General features: G+C 46.1%; 2 protein-coding genes and 1 long non-coding RNA gene across 10 annotated transcripts; 2 read left to right on the forward strand and 1 right to left on the reverse strand.

Annotated features, from left to right (window-relative positions):
• The first annotated feature begins 289 nt into the window (after positions 1 to 289).
• On the forward strand, positions 290 to 6,909 carry LOC130539049 (endothelin receptor type B-like). 2 transcript variants are annotated; one of them, XR_008954013.1, is made up of 9 exons: positions 290 to 604; positions 846 to 1,307; positions 1,993 to 2,105; positions 2,315 to 2,519; positions 2,740 to 2,889; positions 2,992 to 3,125; positions 3,204 to 3,312; positions 3,953 to 4,156; positions 6,520 to 6,909. XR_008954013.1 is itself a non-coding variant. In XM_057057130.1 (8 exons), the coding sequence occupies exons 2-8, from the start codon at positions 894 to 896 to the stop codon at positions 4,085 to 4,087; spliced, it is 1,260 nt and encodes a 419-aa protein (XP_056913110.1). In that variant the 5' UTR covers positions 291 to 604; positions 846 to 893; the 3' UTR covers positions 4,088 to 6,909. The 2 variants fall into 2 exon arrangements, 1 of the variants encoding a protein (XP_056913110.1); XM_057057130.1 differs by having other exon boundaries at positions 291 to 604; positions 3,953 to 6,909.
• LOC130539061 (uncharacterized) lies at positions 6,041 to 7,975 on the reverse strand. Its single transcript, XR_008954014.1, has 2 exons — positions 7,732 to 7,975; positions 6,041 to 6,302 (listed from the first exon to the last, which is right to left on the reverse strand). It is a non-coding gene; the product is annotated as an uncharacterized LOC130539061 (long non-coding RNA).
• Positions 7,645 to 15,399, forward strand: LOC130539048 (ETS-related transcription factor Elf-1-like). Of its 7 annotated transcripts, XM_057057124.1 has the most exons (9): positions 7,651 to 7,892; positions 9,938 to 10,027; positions 10,147 to 10,239; positions 10,319 to 10,445; positions 11,524 to 11,631; positions 11,810 to 11,965; positions 12,058 to 12,132; positions 13,062 to 13,257; positions 13,327 to 15,399. In XM_057057124.1, the coding sequence occupies exons 3-9, from the start codon at positions 10,180 to 10,182 to the stop codon at positions 13,907 to 13,909; spliced, it is 1,305 nt and encodes a 434-aa protein (XP_056913104.1). In that variant the 5' UTR covers positions 7,651 to 7,892; positions 9,938 to 10,027; positions 10,147 to 10,179; the 3' UTR covers positions 13,910 to 15,399. The 7 variants fall into 7 exon arrangements, with proteins under 7 accessions (XP_056913103.1, XP_056913104.1, XP_056913107.1 ...); XM_057057123.1 differs by lacking the exon at positions 9,938 to 10,027 and having other exon boundaries at positions 7,645 to 7,892; XM_057057127.1 differs by having other exon boundaries at positions 9,938 to 10,239; positions 11,863 to 11,965.
• Positions 15,400 to 15,693: the final 294 nt, after the last annotated feature.

The raw sequence follows: 15,693 nt of genomic DNA on the forward strand, positions 1-15,693 counted from the left end.
TGCTAACATTAGCATTTAGATTCAACTCTGCACGTCATATTGACTTTTGAAGTCACATGACAGTGACTTTGAAAGTATTTGCATGCATATAAATTTAGGATGATAATAAGCTGTGACAGCAAAAGCACAATTGTTTTAGTTTTAAGATCGTTATTGGCTGATGAAGGTCCAATATACACAAAGAATCCCATAAAAACACACCTCAACAGTCAGTCTAACCCACTTGAATGTGAGGTCAGTCTCGTAGCTGACTGGTGGACATTCTGTCTGTCTTCCTCCGCCCCCTCCTCCACGTTACAGGAGGAGGGATTGAAGGGCAGGGATCGAGCCAGCACCCTCTGGAGACTTTGTACATATCGAGGACCGACTGCAGGAGGGGAGAGCGAGCGTCTCCGGATCACAGATCAGGATTCCGCTTTTACCCACCCCACTTGTGGAGGAGAGGCTGTTTTTGGTGGAGATGACTGGACCGTCACTGCGGGGACAGCCATCGTTTACTCCAGGAGCTTTCCTCCATCCTACAAGGTTCAGAGTGTCTGGAGATCAAGACGGGCCTGTTTAACACCCACAAATACTGGTGGATTTTTACAATACCTGGAGAAAGGTAAGTAAAACTGCAGATTAAAAGTGTTCCAAGCCCTGTGTGGGGCTGTGAGACGAGGGGAGAGGTCACTCTGCTTACTATGGCTGTTCTAAATTAATTACAGAGAAGATATAAGGGACGGTGTGTCTGGCAGAGCTGTATAGCTCCGGCCTAATCTCTGCATCAGCACCGACTGGTGTCAGACTGTATAGAATCATCCGTAGTGATAGATCCCAGCCCCCCAAACCTCTTTGTGCTTAAGGACCTCAGCCAGCAGGATAAAAGCCGTGTTTACGACCAAAACGGCAGGATGAAGGTTCATCTCCTCTGCCTCATCGTACCTCTCCTGGTGGGTCACATCCCTGCCGCCAGCGGGCAGCAGGAGGCGAGGGAGAAGTCCTCCCAGGGCGCTCTGGTGGTCACGCAGAGACCCGGGCTCGTAGAGAGGGACATGCAGGCTCCCGTGAGGCCCAACATCACCATGCCGCGCCGGCGGCTACCTCCCATGTGCACCGGACCCACGGAGATCCGGGACACCTTCAAGTACATCAACACGGTGGTGTCGTGCCTGGTGTTCGTCGTGGGTATCATCGGAAACTCCACCCTGCTCAGGATCATCAACAAGAACAAGTGCATGCGTAACGGGCCCAACATCCTCATCGCCAGCCTGGCACTCGGGGACCTGCTGCACATCATCATCGGCATTCCCATCAACGTTTACAAGGTGAGCTCACGTTGAGCTTCCAGCTGAGAACTCCATACAGTGACCCACACCATCCCCTGCTACCAATAATAGATGATGAATGAAGTTGATGGTTTTCATTACTGCGCTGCATATTGGCTTTTAAAGCCTGGCACCCCCACCCCACCCCCCCCCCCCCCCACACACACACACACACACAGAGGAAGGGGCTTACCACAGTTTTCACATGTTATTACGGTTTGAGCCTTCTTCATCCCCGTACCTCTCTGGTATTTCATTATCTGTTGGCTTCCGCGTGCACTGGGGGGAGGGGGCCGGTATATTTGGGTAAAGGGGCAGGCGTGCTAAAACAACTGGACGCGGTTGCATACCAGAGCGCACTCACCAAAGGCGTACTCTGTGTTTACTGGGAGATACGGGAGCACATATGATCCCAATTGATCTAAACTTGCATTCCGTTCGTTCAAAGCGGAGATCAAAGGTCCCGTTCTGTCGAGGTTTAGCGGGGTAATGCTGCGTTTCCAAATACATAAAAGGGAGAAAACACTGAACATGAGGAGAGGGAACGAGCTTGGAATGCTCTCGGGGACTGGAATTATGCTCACACATGGTGCTCGTCGGATTCCTGCAGAGAGAGGGAGCAGCAAAGGGGAAGAGTCTCATCTGAAACGGCCTAAACTCCCAATAAATGTGTCTTTCCCTCCAGCTGCTAGCAGAGGATTGGCCCTTCGGTGTGACGCTGTGCAAGCTGGTGCCGTTTGTGCAAAAGGCCTCCGTGGGGATCACGGTGCTGAGCTTGTGCGCTCTGAGCATTGACAGGTAAGCACCCGCAGATGCTGATTGGCTTTGATGAATGACCTTTGACCCAACTTTATATGGCACACGTCACTGCCAGTGCATTCAGGGTACTCAGACGATGGATCAAGGGTACTGAAGTGGATATTAAAGTGTTTAATCAGTCCAGATCTTTATGGAAATGTCCGCTTCTTTGATGAATGTCCTTTCATTACGTAACCCAACTCTTCCAGGTACCGAGCCGTGGCCTCGTGGAGCCGCATCAAAGGGATCGGCGTTCCGAAATGGATGGCGATCGAGATAGCCTTGATCTGGATACTGTCCATTATCTTAGCCGTCCCGGAGGCCATTGCTTTCGACATGATCACCATGGACTACAAAGGAGAGTACTTGAGGATCTGCTTGCTGCACCCCATGCAGAAACCTGGATTCATGAGCGTGAGTTATAGATCTTCTGAGGCGTATGAATGAGCGCGGAGCAAAACGCTCCGTATTGACACAGCTGCGAACACTGGAAGTCGGCTTAAAAACAGGCGCAACGGAAGGTTTTCTGGCCACAGCCGATGGTACCAGATAAATAAATATATAGAAATAACAGAGTCTACCTGGTGGGTGTGGAATGCATCTGTAGCTCACGGAAAAACACCTTTTATTCCAGTTTTATAAGTCCGCAAAGGACTGGTGGCTGTTCAGCGTGTACTTCTGCCTGCCGTTAGCCTGCACTGCTATCTTCTACACCCTGATGACCTGTGAGATGCTCAGGAAGAAAAATGGCGTCCAGATCGCCCTCAGCGACCACCTGAAGCAGGTCAGATGGCATTTCATTCGCCCTACTTTTATAATAAGACTTTAGAATATAGAATTCATTGAGCTGATTGATCACCCCACATGGTTTGATGTGCATGTGCAGCGAAGGGAGGTTGCTAAGACAGTGTTCTGCCTGGTCCTGGTCTTCGCTCTGTGCTGGCTGCCTCTCCACCTCAGCCGCATCCTGAAGCTCACCATTTACGACGAGAAGGATCCAAACCGCTGTGAGCTGCTCAGGTACGAGGGGATGTGATGTGAATGTCCCACAATGCAACACCAGTCGATACCCATACTGATGAAGGGGCATTCTTTTAGTTTCTTCTTGGTGCTGGACTACATTGGCATCAACATGGCCTCCGTCAACTCCTGCATCAATCCAATCGCCCTCTACATGGTCAGCAAGCGCTTCAAGAGCTGCTTCAGGGTGAGATGTATCTTTTAAGCTAAGCTAAGGAAGTGTGCGTGATAACGGATCCACCATACGCGGACTGGTATAAAGATTGCAGCAACAAGTTGTGATCTGACTGTGGAAGTAGCTGATTAATTCCTCTGACTTCACGCGGCGGTGGTAGATTAGATAAGCTGCAGCAGTGTTGTAAGCTACATGATGTGTTTGAAGAAGTATAAATCGGCCTTCAGACAACAACCTAAAAGTAAGGAATTCAGGCATCAGCTGTTTTTGAACAAAAACGTTGGATTTAAATGCTAAATGTGGTATTAGCCAAAACAGAGACGTTCGGAGCTAATGAAAGAAGGACCCGGCTTTTCCCAGTCGCGGCCTATCACTTGATGATTTGTCAGGCTGCTATCGTGTGACCCACCTCCAGATGAAAACAAACCTACTCTGTTTGTAACTTGATTTCCACTTGCTAACTCCATGTGGATAATGAATTGCAGGCGATGCCGTTACCCCTGTTAGCTGCAGTTGCACATTAACCATTAGCCAATAACGGCTTCAGCTCCAGTAAATTTTCCTTCTTAATGTTCCTAATAATCCCATTATTTATGCCCTTTATATTCCTTTTTTCCCCCTTTCTTCTCTCATCGGCCCCTCCTCTTTTCAGTCCTGCCTGTGTTGCTGGTGCCTGCCAGCCGAGATGCTGATGGATGAGAAGCAGTCGTGCATGAAGCTGAAGGTCACCGACCGAGCCTCTGAGCAGAGCAACTCCCGCATGACCAACAAGTCCACAACAGCTTGACGAGGAGTCGGGTTATCGGCAAAGGAGATACGGGAACAAAAATGCTGACGTGTGGGTGTCCGAACGAGGGTGAGTGCCTGCCATTGGCCTGTCGGCGCCATCTTACCAGGCCTTCTTCCACATTCAACCATCACGGCCTCCTAAACATTCTCCTTATCAAGAACCACAAAAGAATCGCTGCTTGTCGAACAGTCCATTCTTGGGTGCCAGAGGTGTAAAGCGGGGGGGCTGTATTGAACATAAAAGCAGGGTCGACAGCTCATCAGGCTTGCGGCCTGGATACTGAATGTTACTTTGATGCTATGAACCTTGCAGTATTTCCTGCAGCATATGGACAGACTGTGACGCATGAGTATTAGCAATTATCCTTTGGGATTATTTGTATATTTTATTACATATTCTTGTATGCATGTTACTGAGCGTGCTCCTCACGTGTGTAAACATCTTTTCCTGCCAGTTACTGAACTACTGATCCGACCAGTCGTCTTTTCTGTCGCGCTTTTCCGGGTTTTCCCGACTGAGGCTTCACGTGCTGTACAGGTGTATTTCCCAAATTTAACTCCTTACCTACGCGGGGGGGTGGGGGGTTGGTTTTGCAATAAACCCAGTTATGAAAGCAACAAAGGAGAATGGGTTCATGTGTGTTTTTAAAGGAATTTATCCATTTTTTAAAAGCCCTTATCTGTTGAAACACATGGTAATAATCAATTCTGTGAATGGTGAAGCGTCGCTTGTTATTGTGGCCTGTACGAGTCTGTGTGTGTTTTGTGTTGGCGAGCGCGGGTTTGATTAAGTGTGACCTGGGGGGGGGGTCGTCATGTGATAGAGATACGGAACACAGGAGGTTACTGTGATCGCTTTATTTTTCCTCCTCGCTTCTTCACTCTTCACTGTAAACACACACACACAGACACACAGACACACACACACACACAGGCTTTGACCTGGGAATGTTCCCTTGGGCTAAAACAGTGTCACGCATGTCATATTAGCTCTAAAAGGAGCCCTCTGTCCTGTGATCCCTCACCACCCATCCCGGATTTCTCTCCCCATCCGCATCTGCTCGCTCTTATTCTCCCCCATTCAAAGAGATGCTCACGGTGGTTTCACTACTTCTGTGCCATCTTTTTTTTTTTTTTGCCCTCCAACTCCTTTGCCTCCTCTTACCAAACAATCCAGTGTGGTTTCAGATGCACCCGCAGTCTCCAGTGAGAGAAATGGCGGCACATTCCGCTTTGATTATCTCTCGATGGGCAGCAGGAGTCGGACAGCTGTGTGCTTGCAGATGTAACCTTCCACAAATGTGAGGCACCGTCCTCTGACCAAGGTTCTTGTTGGCAACAACTGAAAAAACTATTGATATCAGAGCTGTATACTTGTAACATGAGCACCAAACATGATACTTTAAGGAAATATGTGGAAATAAATCAAAGTCTGGCAGGTTAGAAACACCATTAAACTTCTCCGTCACCCAGAGGTTTGAGTGCCTAATGAAGGGCCCGGTTTGGTTGGACCTTTAAGGTAAATTAGCCCGGAAAGTCAGGCATCAATGGAGGCCTTTGTGCGATTTGTTGTCTCGTGATCCGTATCGCCGTTTGGCTGTTTTGTGACGGTTGCGCAATGTGTTTTTGCGTTTGCCTTGTCTGAAGCAGGTTTGCCGTGTGGATGGAGCCCGGGTGGGTTCTGCCCGCTGTGATCGCAGTTTAAGTACAACCAGAAGGAAATGCTTCCAGCTCGACATGGGGGGGGGTGATTGGCAGAGTCTTCCCAGGAAAGTTTTCTTTCTGAGTGCTTCCAGTAACGGCGCTTTTCATAGAAATGCATGTGTGTTTGATAACGCTCCTATTTTGAGACTATCAAACAGATTCTTGCGATGCTTTGATGTAACTTATCCAAGGCCCTTTTCCTGCTTTCATGCCCGTCGTGTAACTCGTCTGAATCCACAGACTCAAATGCAACACGAGTGAATCTTTAATTCTGAGTCATCACTGCGTTCAAATCTGTCGCGGTTTCGCATCTGAGGAGACGCTCAAGCGTATAATTACTTCAAAGGGGAAAAGAACAGGCAAAGTTGAAAATAAGGCCTTCGAGGGGTAGCGCAGGGTGCGGGAGCAGCAACCAGAGGTACACAGAGTGTTCCTGGGTTGATGTTTTCCACACGTGTTCCAACGCCTTCAGATGCTTCTCCTCTGGTTTGCTCGCGTGCAGTTTCACACTGTAAAAAAAGAAGTTTGACTTCATGAAACATACTTTTCCAGATGTCCAATTATCACATACTTAACGGGATGCCCATACACACACACACACACACACACACACACACACACACCCTTGCTGCATTAGGTGCACAGAAAAGGTCAGTAGGACTTAATTAGCCCCATGCAGAGTGGATATTTGATCATGTGTTGTTTTTTTCCTGCTACTTTTCTCAGTGTGATGATCTTTTCAGTCACAAAGCATCCAGAAGACACCAAACATCTGTGTAAGATCTGCAAAGAAATACAGAAAAATCTCCTTCCTTGTGGGTATTTATGCAGAGGTCTACAGGTTACACCTGAGGTTCCAACTACTTTTTTTTTTTTTAAATGAGCTACTTTAGGTGTTAAACTCAGCGCTAAAGGTTTACAGCAGTGCTGTTGTGTAATTACCTCTTTTGTGAGCTTCTACTATTAATAAAGTGCAAAACACAATATATATATATTGGATTTTATGCTGTTGTTATGTATGTGATGAAGGAAAACATTTTTTGTAACTGTACCTCCCACCGTTGCTCGTGTGTGCACACATATTGTAATAATAAAATTGAACTTCCTTTGTGGAAACATCGTGAAGTTACCTGTTTCCATGTTGCCTGTGGCCTCATCAGGCCAACTCCAGCTAGATGTAGCGGTGCAGATCAGAGGAGAATTTCTAAATGTTGAGACTTTTTAAAGAAAATGTCAAGTGGATATGTTATGATTGTCTGTAAAGAGGCCATAGAGAGGAGCTCTGCACTCTCCAAGTGTCAATAAACAGCAACAGTATTTGGCCGCAGCCTCATTCATAAAACCATCTGCAGGCCTTTGGGTATGGCAGAGACAGATGTTTGAGTATCTTGGTACCTTTAATTGTTAAATTCAATGAAGGACAAGAGAAGGGAAGCACGTTACACTCATTAAGTGTGTCGGTGCGGATTGCTGCCACTAGAGGGCGATGGCGTTTGAGTTAAAAACACATTCAATTTAGTCGTCATATTTTGCAATTTCCCAAGAGATAAAGCGGCCAAATCATAACATTTCTTATTATTTTAACCATTCAGCATATTTATATATTTATTTATTATCTAGTTGAAACCTATTTTATAATATTGATGTAATGGGGTCATTTCCAACACTGTGGCGGTTCGCCTGCATCCAAACCACTCCGCTGTTTGCATATCAGTTGCTTAACTCTGCTGCTTTACATTGCAAATACGCCCGTGTTTACATTTGCTCCTCACCGACAATAGTCACCATGGGTTACCTTGAGTCATAACACAGGTGACCAATCAGACCTCACGGTGGCTGACAGTTTAAAAAAAAAAGAGGAAGTGACAACTGAGAAGGGCTGAAGGGAAGGAGAGACGAATCAACAGGATCAACACTGAGTTTAAATCTGTGTGGCACCTTTCTTTGCTGAAGGACGATCACAGAGGCAGGTTGAACCCGGTTCTGCTAAACGATGACTCCTCTTTGCCAGAAGAGATGAGCTCAACATCCATGTGTCTTCTGTAGCTCCTCCAGGCAGCTGTTCCTCTGCCACATGTGGACTTAAGCCACAAACAAAGGTGAGCCTTTTATTCTAACATTTATACAGCACTTTCCGCCATGATTGAAAACTTTACAGCAGCTCTCGGGAGACTGGAAGCCCGTGCGCCATGTGAGGGGAAAGTGAAAGCACGTTCCTGCGTGTTTGTTTGACGGAGTTTTAACTTCCTGTCACAAATGTTCCACTATGACGTAATAATCTCTGACTTTCCAGAAACGCCAAACGCACGTACACGTTCAAAGAAAGGTTGTAAAACCACATTTCTGTCGTGACACCCCGCCCCCCCCCCTCCCAGTCTCCTCCGCACGCGTGCGCACGTACACGCTCCGCGCTCATTTAACAAGGCACGGTTACCCCAAGCAACAAGAGCAGCTTATCTGCTGCTCCCCCGCTTTGCCTCGCTGTTATCAGCCCGGCCTTGTTCACACATACACACTCTCTGCCACTTTCTGTCAAACACACTCGCGCTGTCTCTGAGCCACTGCACACAAACTGGGGAATGAATGTTATGGGGGCTTATCGGTGTCCTTAGGGGCCTGGCAGCCACTTCACAGGCTCACATCCCCCGTTCGGAGGCCACAGAGACAAATCTATGTGACCAGAGTGCTGATGAACACAGGCTCTGTGCTGCTGGAGATGATCTCTGCAACACTGGCGGGCGGAGGGCCACGCCGACAATGAGCACATACACGGGGCCCGATGGCCCGCAGCGGCAACAGCCACGGGAATAAAGGAGAGCCAGTCCACGCCGGCTCTCGGGGGCCACGGCGCACAGGCGCAAGGATGCCAGCTGTGTTTGTCACGTTTTGTTCAAGTCTCACTAAGTCAGAGGGCCAACTGGCCGTCGTGCACGTTGCTGAACATCAGCGCAACAACAGAAACACATACAAAAAAGAGTCGATAGCGATGATGAGGAGGAGGTCATGGCTTCCCTGGGTTATGCCGCCCCCTATTTTTGTGATATTTAGTAGGTTCTGAAAGTTCTACACTACGTCACATCCTTGCTGTGTATTATTGTGTGTATTATGTTGTCAGTATTTATTCATAATATAACGGTTTTGCTCCACGAGAGTCGCGCCACACGTGTGCGAAATGACTGCTCGTGTGGGGGGAAGTTTCGGCTGCTTCTGGCAGCGTTGCTGTCAGGGCTTTGGTTCAGGAACTCAGGAAGTGGTGCCTCCTAACTGAGCTGTGCTTCCTGTGTGATAACTGACCCGAACATGTTGTGTCTCTATCACAAGCACACAAAGACAGACAGACAGACAGACAATGTAGCGGCCTCACTTTCTCGCTCCGTTTGGAAGATGAGGCGTAAATGTCTGCACGGCTTCACCCCGACTAGGATGCACTGCACATTAAAGAGAAGTCGTTAATCAGTAAAGAGTCACTTAAAGTGAAAATGTTGAGGAAATGTTGCGAAATCCATCACAAATCCGGCCAAGAGTTGAAAGTCATGCCGACATTTCTCTCTTTACTCTTGTTTTGTTCGTTTGCTCATACAGGTGAAGTCTTTGCCAGCGGATGTTGAAGGTTATTAAACAAGAGACTCACTTTTTAAGCACATCTCAGTATATTTAGGTCAGTTATTCAACATTTTCAGGTGTGATTTTGGTGTACAAATTGAGTTTTACCAGGAGAAAGCGAGTCTTTCTTCTGTAGCTTTGCTCTAAATGTCACTTAACGCACCTGCAACCTTGAACATTGTGTAACATGACGTGATGCTGAAGTCTAAGTCAAGTCCAACTGACCTATTCACTTCATCCCTACACGCATGAGAGATACACACGCTAACACTCTGACCACGTTGCACTTCAAACTCTTCCTTCCTGTTGCTGGTTTTAGCTTCTGTTCGAAACAAGATAAGAGGTGAAAAAAACAAGATAGTCAAATGATAGAAGCAAACTGTATTATTTTTGTGTGGCTCTTGATTTAGCTGGTTGGATGCTTTATTGAAAATAAATCCACCTGCATGGAGGAAGATGGAGTCTGCAGGTGCGACTGGTTCTGATGACTTTTGTAGCGTTCCATCCCCCACTGACGTTCGGCCTTGTTTCATTCTTGCAGGTTTTGGTCAGACCACAGGACATTTTAGCATCCCCCACTTCCTCATCGAGAGTTCGAAAGCATGTTTCCTGTGACGCCTCTCAGTCTTTGGTCTGCTAGTATAGTCACATAACTCCTGCTGAAGTAGTCTGACATTCAGTGGGTTCAGAGGGAAGATCACTCTTGTTCAAAAGGCTCCATCTGTGTGATGCTATTTTCTCTCCATTAAGACTCCGTGTGTGTGTTTTGTGGGACAACCAGCCATGCTTCAGCAGACAGAGCTCATCTTTGACTTCGCCAGCGACCACCATTGCATGTCTCAGGTGAGTAAATGTCAAGCTCCACATTACCTGTGAGCGTTCTGACAAGCTGACCACCTGTCTGAATCTGTGTGTCCTGCAGTTGGGAAGTTACCTGGACTACCCCGGGCTGGGCATGGAGCAGGTTCCCCATTCACAACTGCTCTTTTATACAGGTCTAGCGTGCGAACAGCCCGATGAAGCGGGAGATCACCAGCAGCTGCTCAAAGGTCAGGCGACACACATGCTGCAGCCCCTCCTGACACATTTATGTCTGTGAGGATAACTGAGTGTGTCGTAGTCTGGACATTCTTTTAACCATTGGAAACGTGAGCTCTAAGTGTTGACAGTTTAGTGGAGCGCAACTTAAGAGCAGCGTGTCAGAGGCAACGGAGTAAACTAAACTGGTTTGCGCATGCGCAGTAGCGCACCGAGCAGCCCCAGGAAAAATGCAGGAAGTGAAACAAAACATTCCTAGATTGTAGCTGGGAAACACGCGTCAAGAGTCATTTAAGGATGTAGACGCAGTTAACCCGGGCTACAGCACACATGCTATAGCTTGTTCCACTCCGGGCCTGGGAGTTAAAAGTAAGTTTTGTCACAGCACCGCGCTGTTTTATCCCAGCGTGCTTCTGCGAACTGTTGATGCATCGAGGCTCGGGTAACTAGCTAACGATAGCTGCAACGATAGTAGCACCGTTGGCAGCCAACTCGGAAAGTTGTAATTCCAAACCCGCATCGGTTCTGGATAAAGTTATCGAAGACTAAGTTTCTGCATCCAGCGCGTCTCCTTTTGACGGGTCGTTCGCTGTTTGCAAAGTTGACAAGTAAAACAGCTGCTAGCTAGCAGATGCCTGTTTTAGCTCACCTTTTCACAACGAAGCACTTTTATTGTGATGTTTTGCCACTTGGCACCAGTTTAGCAGGTGAAGTTAAAAGGCTTTATAAGTCGAGTGCTCTAATATGGAAATGAAAAAGTTGTTTAAAGTGACTATGGACTATCTGTTGATGCGAGAATGAATAAACCTGCAGCAAACTGCGCAGAACCACCAAAAACATTTATCAGAAAGCAGCAAAGTCGAGTGGAGAATGCGGAATGAAAGTGTTGCACAGTTCCCTCACACAGGTGACTTCACAACAAACTCATCTGGAAATATACACTTTTAAAAACGCGAAGCATAACCAGTTAATTGTGCAATGCTATGCCGATGCTAAGGTCACCATTGTTAATTCCACGCTGGAAATGAAAGATCTGATCCATCTCATCTGCCTGAACTTGTTGTTGTAACTGTCCTCTGTGGGTTGCAGTGGAACCATGTGACGATGAAGAGAAGGAAACCATGGAGACACTTGTTGCTGCTGACTCACTCCTCAACATGGAGTGCTCCGACACGTTGTCCCTGGAACAACACTACAGTAAGCCTACACGCAGCTCTGCAACTAAGTTAACGTGACTCGTGTGCACACCAACGGGGTAAAGATGCCCCAGCAGCGCCTTTACGTTTTGAGCTGTCTGGCAGCAGAATGTTATTTTTAGACGCGGTGAACACGTTGCTGCTCTTTTTGATTAAGTCTGTTTGTGCCCCCCCTCCAGCCCAGACCTTATTACCACCTCTGGGTGATGTCATCACTACTTCTGCTACTCAGGTGACTGTGTCAGCAGAGGGAATAATGGGAACTGTTGATCACCTGCAGTGGCCCTCCCTGCACACAGAGCAGCCTTCCGCACAGCTTCAGTCAAAGAAAAGAGGTCCGTCTCTGAGCATCTGCTCCTCTCACATCAGGTCATGTTTTGTCATTATATTCCAAGTACTGAAAAAGTGGTGTTTTAAAATATTTCAGGGAGAAAACCAAGACATCGGAGGCCAGAGTCTCCCACTCCAGATATCACAGTGAAGAAGGACAAGTACAATAAAGGTAATGTGACGGCGTGCTTCTCATTAGGTGTAATAAAACAAGTGCTGTTAAACAAGTGGCTGAGCATCGTCCAAGACATGAAACTAGGGGAAGCGCTTCAATTAAAACTCAATACAGTGATCCCTCGCTATATCGCGGTTCATCTTTCGCGGCTTCGCTGCTTCACGGATTTTTTTTGCGAGTCGTTCATTGCAGTTCTCAAATATAATCGAAGGTGGCATATCCGTTTATAAAAATCTTCTTGCTCAGAAAAAGAAAGAGCGCCAACAACTACCCATAACAATGTTCTTCTCTCGGAGAAAGACTCCTGCGCCTTCAGTAGAAACAGACGCTCCAGCGGAGCGGAGTCAGGACGAAGAGGCTCAGCTGGGACTGGGAAATACGCCATTGACAATGTTTCCAACCTTGTATTACTATATTAAAATTATTGTTTTAAACAAAGTTTGGTCTTTAAAACAGGTTTTGATGTTTGGTTTCATTCTACTGTTCAGTATTGCATTGTAAAATAATTAAAAAAAATAAAGTTGCTACTTCGCGGATTTCACTTTTCGCGTGTTACTTTTGGAACGTAACTCCCGCGATAAACGAGGGATCACTGTAAATCCAGAAAGGAATACATTACAATGCTAAAGTGTTTGTAAACCTTATTTCAACAGGAATATTGTTTGATCTGGCTCCACCTCTAAATGCTTTCGCCATTCTAGTTTTACAGGAGAATTAAATAAACAGATTTATTTGAGATTTATTTGAGGCTGTCACATAAAATCTTCAAATCTATGCTAAAACCTCCCAGACGTTCTGCTTTGAAATCCAAAATCGCATTTAGCAGGCAGCAAACTAGAGGCTTCAGTTCTGAAAAGGGCCCAGAGATCAGTTATTTTTACACCATATTTTATAAAAGGTTGTTCCTTCCTGTCTTTTTGTTCCAGGAGGAAACACGCTGTACCTGTGGCAATTCCTGATGGAGCTGCTGCAGGACCGGAAAGTCTGTCCTCGCTACATTAAATGGACAAATCCCCACGAAGGAATCTTCAAATTGGTCAACTCAAAGGCTGTCGCCAGACTTTGGGGCAGACACAAAAACAAACCAGACATGAACTACGAGACGATGGGTAGAGCACTCAGGTAAACAACAAACAGACACAAGTTCAACGCAGTGCAAATATTCACAGGTTTTTTTTTTTTGTGATTTAGGTACTATTACCAAAGAGGAATCCTGAATAAGGTTGAAGGTCAGCGTCTCGTGTACCAGTTCACCACTCTGCCAAAGGACATGGTTTACATCACAGACGGGGATGGAACCAAAGAGGAAGACTATGAAGACAACAGTGGTAACGATGAAGGTGTGAGTGATGAGTCTGACGAGAGCACAATACCATCTGGTGACCCGTCAGCTGAGGAGGAAGATTCGCCGCCACCTCACAAGAAGACAGTGACCGGCTCCGCGCGGGGGGCGGCCTCCAAACCCGTCGGCCAGCGTGACACCGTGCTGCGCTCGGGCAGCAACAGCCTGATCCAGGAGCAGCATTTGCCCATCGTGTCTGCCGAGATGCTGCGGACCCTCCAGAACCTGCCGAAGGTGCAGTCGCTGCAGCCGGCGGGTCACGCCTCGGTCTTCAAAACCGCTCAGCTCCTGGGGAGTCTGTGCGAGCGTCAGGCCGCCGTTGAGGGGGGCGTCCACGGTCACTGTGAGCAGGAGACGTCTGCTGAGAAGCTGCATCTGGGACAGAGAGGCTCACAGATGGAGGCTCCGCAGCTGGTGTCACTCACCAAATAACACACAGGTTCACACACTCCACCCACTCAGGACGTTGCGCAGTTGGGCGTCGCTGTGGCATCGTTGGTGTCTCGAGGGCGAGGTTTAGACCCTATATTACCTCTGCATCGACCAAATATGTTAAGAATCGGCAGAGAAGGTAACGACGGAGCGCTGCCTCCTCTCCTGATGTCAGAATCGATCAGAACCAAAGTATGACAGCACACTGCTGATTGGGCTCAAAGAAAAGCCAGACTTCAGAAGCTCTTATCCGTTATCTCAGCCTTCGGTCAGTTCCTGTAGCCACTATGTATTAAAGACCAAACACAGACATGCACTGGAATCTGTAGCCTCACTGCACCTTTTTTGCAGACACTCCGTTCGCTTGCACTTAAGCCTCTGCCTTCATCAGTTGTGCCTTTCTCTTCTGTTTTAAATTTTGTAACGTCACACTGTGGGGTTTTTTTTTTTTTTTTTAAATATTTTTTATTACTATCTGAATCATTCCTCTGACTTTACTGGCTTTGCACTAATATTTACCTCTGCTATTTCTTTCTCAAGTGCCTGGTGATCTCAGTCCATCCGTTCAGTTTCTCCTGCTGGCTGTGAGATTTTGGAGTAAAACATTCCCGCTATATATATATATATTATTATTTTTTTTAAGTAAAAGATTTGTTTGTATTGTGAAATGTTGAAAACAAGGGAACACTGTTATTTGTAGAGTTTTTTTCTGCTGTTTTGCTTGAGTTTCTGGACAGTGAGCCTTCCTTTATCTTGACAATCACCAGTGAAACTGTCTTTTTGTTTCAACCTCCAGAGTCACATTATAACTGTTTAGTCCTCTCTATGCACACGTAAATGTTACACACATATAAATGTCTGCAGTATAAGGACCTCTAAAGCCTTGATATCTGTGTGTTGTGTGTTATATTGTATCTTATATATCTGTGAACATGCTTGACATTGTGCCTTGTTGCCATCTTCTCCCTCAGGTTAAATTTGACTGTAGACTGCACACCCTATGTAAGGAGTCAGAATGTTGACCCGTTGTACAAAAAAAAGGTGATTTTTTTTTTCTCCGCTTGATCTTAGTTTAGCATCACAAAGCCAGTCCATAAAGCTCCCCCATTCCAAATTAAAGCTGAGCTTATGGGATTTATGGTGGCTTCCCTGAGGCTAAACCTGGTTCAAGAGATGCTTATAACTGTGCCTTTGTCCCCAGGGAACCTTATGCAGAACTGTTTTCACTTTATTAAGAAGAAAATGGTTAATTTGTAATGCCCAGGCTTTGCTTTATCTTAATGTCTCCTTACCCTGTGGATTTCACTGATGTGGATTTGTAACTTTGTAGCAGAGGGAGAATTGGAGTTTTCTGTTGCTTTTATTTTATTTTATTTTATTTTATTTGCAGTGCAGTTTTGTAGGTCATGACAAAAATAATTGTCTATGGGAAAAAAAATGGAATTTTATTGCTGTTTGTGATGCTCCTAAAGAATAAACCTTTTACTGCACTGTATCTTTTTTGTGCTCCACACTTGCAGATTCAAACGAACATCTTGATCCATGATATAATTTCTATGATATAATCTATAATGAGAATTCATAAGTAGTCGTGACTAAAATGCACAGAGTTTTTTTAAATATTTATTTTAAAATGGGGATATTAAATATTCTGTTAATGGAAAAAAAAATCACAAATATATTACTGAGTCTCTGCACATGTACTTTAATACGCAATTTATTTAGACTGTTGTAGTTTCAACGATAAGATACATAATTTATTTAAAAACGTAACATGTCAACAG

Source organism: Takifugu flavidus, chromosome 15 (assembly GCF_003711565.1).
Source record: "Takifugu flavidus isolate HTHZ2018 chromosome 15, ASM371156v2, whole genome shotgun sequence".
Taxonomy (NCBI): Eukaryota; Metazoa; Chordata; class Actinopteri; order Tetraodontiformes; family Tetraodontidae; genus Takifugu; species Takifugu flavidus.

Bases quoted from the DNA above. Each gene is read 5' to 3' on its own strand.
- LOC130539049 (XM_057057130.1), top strand. From the start codon at position 894: ATGAAGGTTCATCTCCTCTGCCTCATCGTACCTCTCCTGGTGGGTCAC. The intron at 2,106-2,314 runs GTAAGCACCCGC...CAACTCTTCCAG, and splicing joins TGCGCTCTGAGCATTGACAG to GTACCGAGCCGTGGCCTCGT. The intron at 2,520-2,739 runs GTGAGTTATAGA...CTTTTATTCCAG, and splicing joins AGAAACCTGGATTCATGAGC to TTTTATAAGTCCGCAAAGGA.
- LOC130539048 (XM_057057123.1), top strand. From the start codon at position 10,180: ATGCTTCAGCAGACAGAGCTCATCTTTGACTTCGCCAGCGACCACCAT. The intron at 12,133-13,061 runs GTAATGTGACGG...TTTTTGTTCCAG, and splicing joins GAAGGACAAGTACAATAAAG to GAGGAAACACGCTGTACCTG. The intron at 13,258-13,326 runs GTAAACAACAAA...TTTGTGATTTAG, and splicing joins ACGATGGGTAGAGCACTCAG to GTACTATTACCAAAGAGGAA.